This window comes from Lampetra planeri, chromosome 55 (assembly GCF_965212315.1).
Source record: "Lampetra planeri chromosome 55, kcLamPlan1.2.h2, whole genome shotgun sequence".
Lineage (NCBI taxonomy): Eukaryota > Metazoa > Chordata > Hyperoartia > Petromyzontiformes > Petromyzontidae > Lampetra > Lampetra planeri.
The window spans coordinates 4,655,050-4,671,238 of record NC_136161.1 but is presented as its reverse complement, the minus strand read 5'-3'; the positions used below and the strand labels follow the sequence as shown (position 1 = coordinate 4,671,238).

General features: G+C 48.6%; 1 protein-coding gene across 1 annotated transcript in view; it reads left to right on the top strand.

The window, feature by feature from the left end:
- The window catches only part of LOC144735489 (uncharacterized), a 34,586-nt gene extending 19,373 nt beyond the window's left edge, over positions 1–15,213 (top strand). Inside the window, exons 7-10 of the mRNA XM_078617889.1 lie at positions 6,878–7,021; positions 7,517–7,629; positions 9,079–9,222; positions 10,070–15,213. Of these exons, the coding sequence (XP_078474015.1) occupies positions 6,878–7,021; positions 7,517–7,629; positions 9,079–9,222; positions 10,070–11,574 (1,906 nt within the window). The 3' untranslated portion in view covers positions 11,575–15,213. The remainder of the gene's footprint in view (positions 1–6,877; positions 7,022–7,516; positions 7,630–9,078; positions 9,223–10,069) is intronic.
- Positions 15,214–16,189: the final 976 nt, after the last annotated feature.

Here is a 16,189-nt window from a genome sequence, read left to right as displayed (position 1 = left end):
AGGGATCCTTCGGATTAAAACCCGTTGTGCCAAGCAATCCCACGCCAGGAGACTGCGTGTGTGCGCTGCGTGTGTGTACTCAGTGTGGGGGTCGGGGGTGGGGGTCGTGGCGCTTGTGGAGTGGCTTCGAAGCCATGGCATCACAAATCCATTCTGAGCCGAGATCTAAACACCATGGGGGAATATTTCTGGATATGGAGACTCAAGCCAAATCTCCACGAAACAATTAACTCAATTTCATCTTGATAATAGGAGCACCAAGCACACTCTGAAAGTGACTTTCTGCGGCAACACTACTGTGCGATACGACTGCACTCCAACCTATCTCAGAGTGAAGTCGGACCGTATGCTAACCTTCCACGACCACCTGAAAAAGATAGCCGCCAAGACCAAAAAAAGGGTCAACCTAGCCCAGCAACTGGTAAGCACAAGCTGAGGAGCATCATCACCCAGTGCTACGGACGTCAACGGTGGCCCTTGTGTACTCTATAGCCGAGTACTGTGCACCAATACGGACCAGAAATATTCACACCTGACTTGATGTCCAACTGAGCACTGCAATGCGGTGGTGTATCACTGACATTATCAAGTTGACCCCAACACCCTGGGCTGCCCATGCTGTCACCACACCTCTACCCACCCATCTGCCGCAACGCTGCCGGAAGTCCTTCAAATCGAGGAAAACAGTCGCCATTTCCCATTCACCAGGACCTCCATAACATCCCTCATCATTGCTTGAGGTCACGCCAGGCCCCTTTTGCAACCATGTACTTAACCTTCAACAATGCGTGTTCAATCCTGATGAAGCTTGGAAAGCTGAATGGGGTTCCAAAGAACTCACAAACACCTTGTTGCAAAAGACGCAATGCAAACGATCCCTGGTTTTGATCTTCCGATAAACTCATGGTCTACTCTAAATCGCATCTACTGCACAAACCATGGCAGCAGATACGGATACCTGATGCACAAATGGAAAATTTAAAAACCCCAGAAGTAGTGGTGCGACTGTGGTCATCCAGAACAGAGCAAACAGCGTATAACGACGCAATGCCCCGATCCACAAATACGAAGGAGGCATCAGAGTGATGATACACTACTCTGCGGCACCTGACGCTGTTGTCTGGTTTGACCACCTAAACGTGAAATTGTAGTTGCTGCTCTGAGTCTACATCAGCCATGCGGAAGGATAAGATAGAGACCCAAAGAGATACACAGAGACACAAATATATACACAGAGACATACAGATACGTTAAAGACACAAGCCACAATTGTGTGATTGTGGCCATGTAACCCAAACGATGAACTGTATGATAAACCCAGTGTAGCCTGCGCTCCTTCAACGGAGGAGCGCAGGCTACACTGACACAGCAGACGCAAAGACATAGAGACCCAGGGACACAAAGAGACCCACTGACTCACATAGGAGTCACAAAGACTAACAAAGAGACCCAGTGACACAGAGACCCGCCGACTCACATAGGAGACACAAAGACTCCCATAGAAGATCACTGACTCACATAGGGGATGCAAATAGTCACACAGAGAACCACTAATTCGCATAGAGACCCCTGACACACATAGAGACCCACTGACTCACATAGAGACCCACTGACTCAGACGCGAAGACTCACACAGATACTCACATAGAGGCCCACTGACTCACATAGAGACCCACTGACTCACATGGGAGCACACAAATACTCACATAGAGACTCACACAAAGATCCACTCAGTCATGAGATGCAACGACTCACATATAGACCCATTGACTCGCATAGGAGACGCAAAGACCCACATATGAGACCCCTGTCTCTCATAGAGACCCACCGACTCACACAGAGACCCACTGACTCGCATAGAAGATTCAAAGACTCACAGAAATTCACATAGAGACCCACTGACTCACATAGAGACCCACTGACTCAAATGGGAGCACACAAATACTCACATAGAGACTCACACAAAGATCTACTCAGTCATGAGATGCAAAGACTCACATATAGACCCACTGACTCGCATAGGAGACACAAAGACTCACATATGAGAGCCCTGTCTCTCATAGAGACCCACCGACTCACACAGAGACCCACTGACTCGCATAGAAGATGCAAAGACTCACACAGAGACTCACATAGAGACCCACTGACTCAAATGGAAGAACGCAAATAAATAGAAACTCACTGACTCACACAGAGATCCACTCACTCACGAGATGCAATGACTCACATAGAGATCCGCCGACTCAAATATAGACCCACTCACTCACATAGGAGACACAACGCCTCATATAGAGACCCACTGACTCACGTCGGAGAACACAAAGACTCCCATAGAGACTCACTGACTCACACAGAGATCCACTCACTCATGAGATGCAAAGACTCACATAGAGACCCTTGGACTCAAATAGAGTCCCACTCACATACGAGACACAAAGCCTCACATAGAATCCCACTCACATAGGAGACACACGGACTCACGTAAAAACGCTTAGACTCACAGAAACACATTGACTCAAATAAGGATCCAAAGACGCGCACAGATAGATACAGACTGACACGGAATGCATAGACTCACATAGGAGAACACAAAGTATCATATAGAGACCCACTAACTCACCTGGAAGATGCAAAGACTCACACAGAGATTCACATAGAGACCTACTGACTCACATAGGAGACCCCTGCCTCACGTAGAGACCCACCGACTCACATAGAGATCCACTCACTCACATGGAGACCCACTCACTCACAGAGACCCACTCACATAGAGACCCACCGACTCACATAGAGACCCACTCACTCACATAGGAGACACAAAGTCTCACATAGAGACCCATTCACTCACATAGAGACCCACTGACTCACGTAGAAGATGCAAAGACTCACACAGAGACTCACATAGAGACCCACTGACTCACACAGATACACACAGACTCGCATATAAACGCATAGACTCACAGAGATACATTGACTCAAATAAAGATCCAAAGACGCGCACAGATAGATACAGACTCATAGAGAACACATAGACTCACATAGGAGAACACACAGCCTCATAGAGACCCACTGACTCACATAGAAGATGCAAAGACTCATACAGAGACTCACATAGAGACCCACCGACTCACATAGAGACCCACTGACTCGCATAGAAGATGCAAACACTCACACAGAGGCTAACATAGAGACCCACTGACTCACATAGAGACCCACTGACTCACATATGAGACACAAGACTCACACAGAGACGCACTGACTAACAAAGGAGACCACTGCCTCACATAGAGACCCAATGACTCACATAGGAGACCCACTGACTTACATAGAGACCCACTGACTCACATAGAGACCCACCGACTCAAATGGGAGAACACAGATACATAGAAACTCACTGACTCAATCAGAGATCAACTCACTCATGAGATGCAACGACTTCCATAGAGACCTACCGACTCAAATAGAGACCCACTCACTCACATAGGAGAACACAAAGACTCACATAGAGACTCACTGACTCACACAGAGACCCGCTGACTCACACAGGGACCCGCTGACTCACATAGGAGACGCAAATACTCGCATAGGAGACGCAAATACTCGCATAGAGATCCCTTGACTCAGATAGGAAATGCATTGACTCGCATAGAGAACCACAGACTGACATCGGTGATAAAAAATACATAGAGACCCACAGACTCACATAGAAACGCATAGACTCACATAGATACATTGACTAACATTAGGACCCAGAGACTCACGTAGAAACGCATAGTCTCACATAGATACATTGACTAACAGTAGGACCCAGAGACTCACATAGACACGCATAGACTCACAGATACATTGACTAACAGTAGGACCCAGAGACTCACGTAGACACGCATAGACTCACATAGATACATTGACTAACAGTAGGACTCAGAGACTCACATAGACACGCATAGACTCACATTGAGACCCACTGACTCACACAGACACACACAAAACTCGCATAGAAATGCATAAACTCACATTTAGACCTATGACAATTTTTTATATATATAAATAGATCTCTCTTTCTCTACCGCTTCTGTACAACGTTGCATTCAGATGCAATATGGATCCAAACTGTGTTGTAAATGCACACCGCATATACTCACATACGATATCTGCTCTTATATATACAACACAGTGATGCAGGGGGGGGGGCGAGGCGTGCGTGTGTGATGGGTGGAAATTTGTGGGGAGCGGTGGTGCAGCGGTTAGCACGCTGCACTCACGGCCAACACCCAGTGACGATTATCTGAACTGGTCCTGGGCTTCCCCTAGGTCGTCTCACCCTCAAATGAGTATCTGGCGCGGTGTGTAAACATCGCCACTGGGGAGACAAAGGCGGCCGGGCGTGGTGTTGGCCACCCACCCCCTCGTGTGCCGTGCAGGTCGTCCTTCATAGGTGCTACTCGCTTACAGCACTTGCCCCTTACAGTCTGTTAAGGCTATGCGGGGGATCTTTGTCTTTGGACGCCTGTGCGAGGAGCCTACCCCATCCACGTGCGTGCTTTGGGGGACATTGTGATCCCACGTGGGCAACGAGTGGATGTCACGCAATTCCTAACGCCACCTCGACGAGTCCGCCCCTAAGTGAGCTCATCGCGTGCAAGTTTATCGCAGCCAAACACTCGAAACGCATTGTTGATTCTGAACTAAGCTGAATTGAAAAGTGTTTTTACACGCTTTTATTTAACTCACTCTGTCTGTTGTTGTCATATCCTCAAATATCGTAACTCAATTTTAACCCACTTCCCAATGTCGTATCGACTACAAACTTGGTATACTTATATATTACTGATGACAAGACTATATTCTATCATAAAAAAAAAATAAACATTCATTTTTATATGTTATGTTTCGGCTTGGGTCGAATTGTCCACACTCAACTCACGTTGGCTGTGGCAAGCTTCGGGGCCACTTCCTGGAGTCGTGGAGTTCTGCCATTACTACTACGGTACATTTCATTAAAGCGTCTTATAAAAAAGTATTTTTTATATTTGTTTCATTTTTTATTTGACCAGGTAAGGCGCCAATGAGCTATGTAGCTTATTGTTTTCTGAAGTGACCTGGCCATGACAAATGATAGGTCAACGAAGTGGCTTATCATGATCATCATCACCGTCATCACATGGACATTTAAGGCAGCAGCCTAATACTCTAAATGTGTGATGTTTATTCTAAGTGTGGAGGGGATACAAAACCGGAGGACCACGTGACCACGAGGAGAGACGCAAACTTCAAATATACAACAGGCGTCATGGTCGGTATCGACCTGACGACCTCCTGTGTATACCAGGCGAGGTTCCTACATACAGGATATAATCAGTATCGGTTAAGCGTCTCTGACATGGCCATTGTGACTCTACCATAGACACACAGACCCAGGGCTTGAACCCAGGATATCATCAGTACAGGCTCAGTGTCTCTGACATGGCCATTGCTACTCTACCAGAGACACACAGACCCAGGGCTTGAACCTAGGATATAATCGGTATCGGTTAAGTGCCTCTGACATGCCCATGATGATGATGATTATATATTTGGAGAGATACAAACAGTGGCTAGGAATAGGCTGTTGTTATTCTAAACAACACGACACACACGGTGGCGTGAAGTTTCGATACCCGTGGGGATAGAGGTGATACCTTGAATAATCTTCCGCTTGCTATTTATACATTTGTATCCACAAACAGTTGCCGCTTAGCGACACAAATCACGGGGATTATTTTTTAACGGAGACTAGGATTACGGAAAATCACAAAGCAAACCAGAAGTAGCAACATAATTTGTTCATATTTATAAGACGTTAGGAGGTTACATATTTCACGGATAGACAGTTTTAAACTGTTTTAATTTAATTTGACCAGGTAAAGCCACACTGAGCTGCTCTTTTTCAGAAGCGACCAGGCTTTCACAAATGATAGCTTAACCAAGTGGGCTTATCAATGCCGTAATTATAATAAATATTGGGTCGAACACATCCCCGCCAATATTCAAATATGCTCAAGATGTCACCCCCAATATTTTGCTATTAAAAAAAACTATTTGCTAAACCTTAGCCGCAATATCTGGACTTCATATAAATCAATGCATACATTTATGTTTATATGATTGTGGTTATGGTTGTACTTTATGAATCCCTTTACATACAATGAAACAAGAAATGGTAAAAAAAAGATACAAACAGAGCAATGTAATACAACACACTCTTAGACATTATTGTAAAAAAAATCTATCCCATGCGTTAGGGAATTTTAAAAATATTTTAGGCAGGAAATGAGTTTTCAAATTTAGATATTGTTTCTGGGTTGGGACCCCCAGACACCCTGCAAGATTTGGTCCCCTCAACGTTGACTCCATGGCTATGGCCTTGGGGCTTATTATCATCATCATAATCACGTGGAAATTACAGCAGCAGTCAAACACTCTAAACGCATTGATGTTGATTCTAAATGTGAAGGGGGGCAATCTGGAGGAGGACCCAGAGAAAAATCCACTCGACCACCGGTACAGAGATACCCAAACTCCAATTGTACAGCAGGCGTCAGGGTCGGATTCGAACCCACGACATCCTGCATACCAGGCGAGGTAATTAACATGCAACCTCCAAATCTACAGCAGCAGGCATCGTCTGGAGGGCGGTTGGGGTGGGAGGGAGGAGGGTTGGGGTGTGAGGGGAAGGGGATTGGAGTGGGAGGGGAGGGCGGTTGGGGTCGGAGGAAGGGGGGTTGGGGTTGGAGGGGAGGGGTGGTCGGGGTGGGAGGGGCGGGGCGGTCGGGGTGGGAGGGGAGAGGAGGGGCGGTCGGGGGTGGGAGGGGAGGGGAGGGGCGGTCGGGGGTGGGAGGGGAGGGGCGGTTGGGGGTGTCCCAACCTCGGGCGCGTCGTTTTGTTTTGCGTCTGTGCCGACATCGAGTCGCCGTCCCTTCGCGGCTTCTTTGCCTCTGTCACCACCACCGCCGCCGCTGCTGCCGCTGCCACTTGCCGAGAGGTCAATTCGCTATTCGCCATCAATGCCAATTTCTCTCTCTGGGCCCTCGCTGGCCTCAACATCATTCGTCTTGTTGTTGTTGGTGTTAGCCTGCGTGTAGTGGTGGTGGTGGTGGCACTGCGTGCGGTGTGTAAAAATAATCGCCACTGGGGAGACAAAGACGGCCGGGCGTGGTGGTGCTGGTGGCCACCCCCCCACACATCACCTCGTGTTGCCACATCTGCCGGACGTCATAGCCACTTGCCCCTGCAGTCTTGTTAAAGGCTACACGGGGGTGGCTTCCTTTCGAAATGCTTCATTGGCTTCACGCAAAGCCACCCAACTTGCATGCAATGCATCCAAATCGATGAATTCTGCCGTCGAAATAATGGCTTTCTACCTTTTTTGCGTGCAATTAAAAGTGTGCCCATTGAAACAAACTTGCTTGAGATGTGTGCTCATCTATTTTGGTGTCTTAATTTATATTATTTCCTCCCCGCCCTCCACTTCCTCCAGAATGGCTTCACAGATTGACTTGACGAACATCAAACAGGAATACGAAGAAGATGCGAGCCTTGGGATTTGGCCGGATTTGATGGTGAAGGATGAAGACACTGAGGCTGCTGCTGGTGAGGCTGCCCTACCTTGCCCCAAATGCCTGCACGCCTTCTTGTGATTGACATGGGACCGTCTCCCATGTCTTGATTTTCACGACCAATGAGAAGACCCCGCCGGGAAGAGGGTTTTTGACATCTAAGTTAATTTCCTTTAACATCTTCTTGGTTCTTTCGGTAAAGTCACGTAGAAGGGAAATGATAAAATAATAAAAATATAACATAATAAAATACAATTCTCACGACGTTTCGGCCACAACGCAAGCAGCCGTCCTCAGGTGAAGAACAGGTCTGTCGGAGAGACAGCATCTGAATGAACACCACCAAGCTTGGCAGCGTATATTTAAGCTGGGTTAGAGGAGGAAGGGCGCCTTGACAAATGAATTTGCATATCAACAGAGAAATTTAGCATATTTATGGAAATGCAGATATGGAATGAGTCACTACTTGTGGAATGCGTAGGAGGGGGGTGGGGTCTCAAAGTCATATTATGCCCGTGCATTATGTAGGATTAGCAGCAACAAAGGGAGGAGTAGGGGTAACAATAATAAAAGGAAGGAATTTTAATAGTAAGGAGCTGCCACGCTATTTACACTATAATAAGGCAGCAGACATCGCGGCTGTCACGATTTTCACCTGAAGACGATGGCTTGTGCTGCTATCGAAACGTCGTGATTTATTTTGTTTTGTTTCTACCTACGTGACTTTACCGAAAGAACCAAAGAGTATGGATTCCTGCAGTCACGAAAGCTTCAAATCAAGATCCAAGTAGTAGCTCCGTTCTGGACCAGGATAAGGGGCTCAGGTGTTGAGATCAAAGGAGCCCAGTTCTCGACCAGGACAAGGGGCTCGGGTTCTGTGAACCCCCAAGGAGGGTTTTGAGATCAAAGGAGCCCAGTTCTGGACTCTGAACCTCCGCTTGGGACAATCTGTGAAAAAAACCTTTACAGCTCATTGGATTCCTCCTCCGGGATGAATACATGTTCTGATTGAGGTCGGGGCACCACGGTGTCCTGGAGATGTTAACTTCCTCGCCTGGTATGCAGGAGATCGTGGGTTCGTCCCGACCCTGACGCCTGCTGCTGTAAATTTGTAACGTTCCGATCCCATGCCCCTTCTGGACATCTGTGTAAAAGAGCTTTGTAGCTCATCGGATTCCTCCAGTATAAATACATATTCTGACTCTTGATATTTGGAGTTTGCATGTCTCTCTCTCCGTGGTCGCGTGGATTTTTCGGTTTTTCCCCTCCACATTTATAATCAATTTACACGCATTTAGAGTATTTGGTTGCTCTAAATTTCCACGCAATGATGATGTTGATGAGCAAATTCGTTGAGCTGCCATTTGTGATAGCCAGGTCGCTTAAATCATCTTTTTTGTATGTGTGTGTGTATATTAGAATTGCCGTTCAAATCGGAAACGATTGTGTACTTTGTATTTTTGTCCTCTTTCCAAAATTGCAGTTCAGGATTTGAAGATGATTAAACCGGAGGTGGCCAGTGGGAGGCCAGAGGAGACGGGGAGTCCCTACCGGGGTTGCCCGGCCACCGCCGATCAGAACTTCATCGAGGTGGAGTTGTCCGAGGAGGACGTTGGTAGCGAAGAAGGTAAGAGGTCGTCGCATTAGCGGAGAAAGCCATTCGCATCCCCAGGAATGACGCCGATTGGAGAGCTTGGAATTGGACGGCCGATCGGTGTAAGGGGTTTGTGTCGCGTTAACAAAACATGGCCAATTAATTCACTATTTCAGCACGAACCGGTTGTTGTGTGCTGGTGAGTAAAACCCACAACAGCGTTTCCAATGCGAGTAACCGTGACGTTTCGCCGGTCGGCGGCGGATTTGACGACTCCTCCTGGAACTCTACTGGGCAGCACGTCCCACTGGGCAAAGACCCCAGGACCGGCTCAGGACACGCTGGCGGGACGATGTCGCTCGGCTGGCCTGAGAATGCGTGGGAATTCCCCAGGAAAAGCTGGAGTCTGTGTATAGTAGTGTATAGTGTAGTAGTGTATAGTAGTGTAGTTTATAGTAGTGTATAGTGTAGTGTATAGTGTAGTAGTGTATAGTAGTGTAGAGCTAGAGTCTGTCTCCAGGAAAGGGAGGTCTGGACCGCCCTACTCGACATACTGCCGCCGCGACCCTCATCAGGACATTCGGATTGAGAAATAAACGAATTTGGAATCTTTGTCCTGGAGGAATCCGGTGATGAGCCTATGGAGCAAATTTTTTTCCTCGAGCGTAATGCATTAAAAAATCTGGTAGATACCTCAACCGAGGCTCTTGTCTTCCACATTGACCGTCTGATTCAGTTTGAAACGTTGCGAACGGAGAGACACGCACGCGCGCGCGGATGATCCACCGAACCTTGCTGTAATTTTTTGTGTGCCGCACCTTAAAACCCCGCGTTCTTTTGCGTTTTGTTTTATGTGTTTGTGTCGGCACCCGCGCTGCAGACGAGGGAAGCGGCCCGGGGCTTCTGTGCGCAGACTGCGGGAGGGGCCTCGGCGGGCGACCGACGACGAGGGCGGGCCGAGGGAAACGACGCGTCGTCGGCCAGACGCTGCGACGCTGCACGCGCTGCGGGAAGAAACTCGGGGCCTGTGCCCCGGGCAGGAGGAAGCGCAGCAGGAAGAAGCCGTGCCCCGCTGGGGCACCTCCGGACGCTCCCGCGCCGGCGGCTAAGCCCGCCCGCCGTAGGGTCGTGGCGAATGCGAGCGGCGAGATGCCGCACGTGTGCAAGGAGTGCGGCAAGGGCTTCGTGCAGCTCTCCGTGCTGAAGAACCACTCGCGGACGCACACGGGCGAGAAGCCATTCGCGTGCGGCGAGTGCGGCAAGGCGTTCACGCAGCGCTCCAACCTGGCGACGCACTGCCGGGAGCACACGGGCGAGAAGCCGCACGCGTGCGCCGAGTGCGGCAAGCGGTTCTCGCACTTCTCCCAGCTGGACAAGCACTCGAGGACGCACACGGGCGAGAAGCCGTTTGTGTGCGGAGAGTGCGGTCGGGGATTCACGCAGCGCTACAGCCTGGAGATGCACCGCAAGACGCACACGGGCGAGAGGCCTCACGCTTGCGCCGAGTGCGGCAAGCGTTTCCCGGCGCGCGCCGACTTGAACAAGCACGCGCGGACGCACACGGGTGAGAGGCCGCATGCGTGCGCCGAGTGCGGAAAGGGCTTCCTGAAGCCGTCGGACCTGAGGGCGCACGCGAGGACGCACACGGGCGAGAAGCCGTACGCGTGCGCCGAGTGCTCCAAGAGGTTCTCGAAGCGCTCCCACCTGGAGACGCACTCGCGGACGCACAGCGGCGAGAGATCGTACACGTGCAGGGAGTGCGGCGAGAGGTTCCCCCAGCTGTCCGACCTGAGGGCGCACGCCGCGTCGCACACGGGCGAGAAGCCGCACGTCTGCGCCGAGTGCGGCAAGGGCTTCTCCCAGCCGTCCGCCCTGAGCGCGCATTCCAGGACGCACACGGGCGAGAGGGCGTTCATGTGCGAGGAGTGCGGCAAGGGCTTCTCGTATTCGTCCAACCTGAAGAAGCACTCGAGGATACACACGGGCGAGAAGCCGTACGCGTGCGCAGATTGCGGGAAGGCCTTCTCGCTGCGCTGCGCCCTCAACACGCACCGCAGGACCCACACGGGCGAGAGGTTCATGTGCAGCGAGTGCGGCAAGGGCTTCCTCTACTCGTCCACCCTCAAGAAGCACGCGCGCACCCACACGGGCGAGCGGCCGCACGCCTGCGCCGAGTGCGGCAAGCGCTTCGCGCAGCGCTTCGACCTGGAGCGGCACGCGGGCACGCACACGGGCAAGAAGCCGCACGCCTGCACCGAATGCGGCAAGGCCTTCACGACGCGCAACTCTCTCGGCAAGCACTCCCGGAGGCACGCGGCCGGGAACGGCACCGGGAACACGGCCGAGAACGCGGCCGAGAACGCGGTTGAGAACGCGCTCGTCTGAAGGGATGCGAGGGGTGGGGCCGTGGGGGTGGAGGGAAAAGGGATTCGCGCGATGCGGTGATGCGATGATGCGAACGTGAGGCGGAAAATAAGATAACCCGACCTCGCTGAGAATCCACGCGCGTGGAGTGAGCCTCGGGGAAGCGTTTCTGACGGAAACGATTTCTCTAATTAGCCATTGAAATCTAAATAGTTTTCTTTGGATTATTATTATTCTATTGTTTACCTGTGAAATAATCTTCGCCGAGTCTCAATAGCCATTTTCAAGGAGGGTCGTCGTGCCAAGTTTTTTCGCAGTATCATTTTTCGCCATTCTTGATGTTTTTGCCAATGTTTTAGCACACATGCGATTCGCTTTTCTTGCGCCGTGTTCACCGTCGCCACAAGAGGTTAATTCACATTCACACTGCGATTCGCTTCTCTTGTGCCGTGTTCACCGTTGTTACAAAGAGGTTCAACATGCATGCGTACGTACGTACAATATCGGTTACATTGTACTTTTTTTTTCGCTGCGGGAGGAAACCTCAGACGAACCTGTAATAATCATCTTAATTTTATGTAGCGTCATTCATGCAATTGCATCCCGCAACACTGCACATCATTAAGCTCCAACCGGCTCATAATTTTTTGGCCACTCCACCACCCCTCCTGTGAAGGGTCTCCTTAAATCCGGTGAAAAGTTGGGATTGTGTTCTGGGCCATGGAGACCGAACGCATTTATTTATTTGAATTTATTTTCTCTGTGATGATCATTCTCTTGTTACGTGCATTTTTTGTAATCGTTATTCACGTATTCATCTTTACTTTTTGATTTGCTAAGTAAGTGGGGTTTCTTTTTTGTAGTATCTGTATAAGGGACTGGGTAATTGATGTGCTGCATTGTGGGATGGAAATTACATGAATTACGCTATGTTAAATGAAATTATTATTGTTATCAATTAGCCAGTCCCTTACACAGATGGTAAACGGATGATAAAAAAACCCCACTACCTAGCAAATCAACAAACTAAAAGATGAATGAAAAAATAACGAGACTGCAAAAAAAATGCACACAACAAGAAAATTATTAGAGAAAAATAAATCAAAATAAATAAATCCGTTCGGTCTCCATACCTTGGACCACAATCCCGACATTTCGCCGAATTACGTACAAATTCCACTCACGCCCCAATCGGAAGTCGAACCCAGGCCCCCCTTTCTCGCCGTGAGGCCGCGAGCGTTGCCACCGCACTGCCATTCGACGCTGCCGCTAAACGATTTCGCGTCTTCTTCCTTTAGACCGCACCGCACACTCCACTTGAATCAAACTGCACCGGCCCGGAGCGGGTATTTACAAATCTCATCGATGTGGATTTGAAAGTAATTTCTTAAGAGCGCCGTCGGATGCGTGTACTCCCGCCGTGAGCACGAGGAATTGATTTAGTACCTGAATCGTTACACGCGCAGTAGAATACCTCCTCTCAGCAACGGTAATTGGTTCCCACGAATCCGGTCGTGGAGTGATTTGGTCGTTAAGCGAGTATATAGGAAATACGCGATTAAAGGCTTCAATTGGTTCCAATAGCATCGAAAGTTACCCCTTTTTCACCCCAAAAAAAGCATTTTATAATATTTAAACAATGAATATTAATACACAAAGATACTAACAACATTACAAATATATAATATTAAAAGAAGCACGCTGAATCAATGCATTCATTCATATTTACTGTACCTACCAACAGCCCGTCGTTAACAGTGGAATGGTCGGTAAGCGAACACATTGGGCTCTATGGAAGCACATCGTTACGCGATGAGTAGTGAGGGGCCATCCATTGAGTAGGTAACACAAAAATCTGTCAAAACTTGACCCCTCCCCACCTCCCTGTACGCACGCGGACTTTTTACACCCCCTCCCCCCACTTGCGTACGTTCGCTTGACCCACCCCCCCCCCTGAATCCTATAGAACGGCCGATATTGAATCCACGCAGAAATTATCAAGGATTAATAATATTAACGTGTTTAAGCAAACGGATAGTCCACCGCCGGACTGTTTAACTCATTTGAAGGCCAATGTAGACAAATTATTATCGAGGCTTCACCCCCCCCCCCCCCCGTTTCCTATGCGCACATTGTCAGTAGACCCCCCATACGCAAGCGTACGCATGTGGTTTAACCCCCCCCCCCTCCATGCGTACGTACTAAATGGATGGCCCCTTAGCAGAGGTGGACGTTAAGAGGGGTTCTACTGGATACGGTTATACAAAAGGGGCTCTTGTGTTTTTGACATTTAATGTCTATGACGACTCGTGCATAATCGAATCTCGTCACGTCTAAAAAACAAAAGATGTTTTGGATTTTGCCACTGAGCTACGTAAAGTAGCTCTTTTCCTAGAAGCGACCTGGCCATCACAAATGATGGCAGCACAACCAAGTGGCTGATCGTCGTGTGGACATTTATAGCTAAGTAGGCGAAACGCGTGATGTTGAATCTAAATGCGGAGGGGGAAAACCCGGAGGAGCCGGAGAAAAATTCACGCGATAACAGCGAGAGAGACATGCAAACTCCAAATATGCAGGCGTCGGGATTGAACCCATAACCTCCTCCATACCAGGCGAGGGAGTTCACATCTAGCTACCTTGGCGCCATCTCAGAAGCTAAGCAGCCTTTGAGCCTGGAGAGTGCTTGGATGGGTGACCACCACACACAATCGGTTGTCGTGAAACTGCGGACAGCAATGGACCAGTACAATACTGAAACATCCATTTTTGGACTGTTATTTCTATGCTCCCGCATTATTCTTGATGACGTATGGTCTATTAATCCCGATTTGGATGATGTGGTTAGACCTTCGCACAGCAGTGAGTTCGGGTTAGAGCTGTACGTGTACAGTGGTTGGTGAAGTTTGTTTTTCAGCTTTGACTCGTCACACGTTAATTTTGCATTTAGCTTAAATCTCGTATCCAGCAAAGCAAATGATGAGTTCCAAAAAACCTTAACTTCAAGAGAGTTCCGCTTGAACTGTTGATCCAATTTTTGTTTGAGAAAATTGGCAGTGTGGATTTCCCAGAGAGGATGTGTGTGCTCTTCACATATCTGGACATCTGTGAAAAGATGCTTTATAGCTCATCGGATTCCTCCAGTACAGGGACTCGTCTACTTACAAACGAGTTAGGTTCCAGAGGTCTGGTCATAAAGTCAATTTATTCGTAAGTTCAACTTTATGTCTGCCGATTCCAAACGTGTTGTACGGCATGTACAATGAGCATGGGGAATGGCTTTAAAAGTAGTATAATCTTCTGTAGATGTAGATGCCACTGGTTCTTCACGTTCTGCAGATGTAGATGCCACTGGTTCTTCACGTTCTGCAGATGTAGATACCACTGAATCTGCACGTTCTGCAGATGTAGATGCCACTGGTTCTTCACGTTCTGCAGATGTAGATTCCACTGAATCTTCACGTTCTGCAGATGTAGATGCCACTGAATCTTCACGTTCTGCAGATGTAGATGCCACCACCGCCATCTACTGCGCGGCGGTTGAACTTCTGACTCTCGGTCCGACGTAGGCAACTGGACATACGGACGGGTTTGTTCGTATCTCTGAAGGTTCGCAAACCAGAGGAGTCACTGTATAAATAAATCTTCTGATTCACAATATCTACGTGCTCGTAATTTTCACTGACATTCGACGAAAATGATTCATTGGTTTGTCTAATTTGAAGCTTAACACTGATGCAACACTTGGCGTGCCAAAACCCCCTAGTTCATCCAGAATACAGCCATTAGATTCGTTTTTGTTTTCAAGTCACGTAGAGTTTATTACACTGTCTGCATAGGAAACATTGCGTAGACTCTCAACTAAATGCATCGCTGACTTCATTGTCTATAAAGTATCATTCCAAAATCCCATTCATTAATTTACTCCGATAGTGGACTCGGTTCATGCGTTTCATTTCTTAAGTTTTTTTAGTCATCTGGACGAGGATTGGGCAAAACCTTCGCCCAACTTTTCACCCAAGAAACTGGTAGAGCAGCACAACCCTAACATTAAAACTAACAAAAACAACGCATTTACGAATCGCAATTAAGAGAGCGTTAACGAACGTACTGTCCCATTTAAACGAATAATTAAAAGGAGAAAAAAAAGTGTTTGAACTTAAATCAATGGTCCTCATACGATCTGAATACTGTTGTTCCAATGGCCCCAGCAGGGCTATTATAATTTCACCTAAAACACCGTGAGCCATCAACTGAACACCGCTGCTACATTCGCAATTTCTGTTATCCCTCACTACGCCTCCCTCCTCCATGTGCTCAGTCAAGTTTCCGCTCCTTTTTCCTTTCCTGGCTCCCCCCCATTGGAATCAACTCCCACTCCACATCGAACAGGGCGACTTCACTCACCATTTTTGGTTCCTCCCTTAATACTCATGTTTATTTCAAATAGCGTATCCCTCTACTACTTCCTGCCCTCACCCTTAAAACCTCTTAACCATCCTTCCTTCCTTCCTCACCTCTCCCTTCCCCAATCATCAACCTCCCTTTCCATCACTTCCTCACCTCGCCACCCCTCTCTTTCAGAATCATCACCCTCCCTTAGGGGCCGTCCATAAATGACGTCATGCGATTTTGG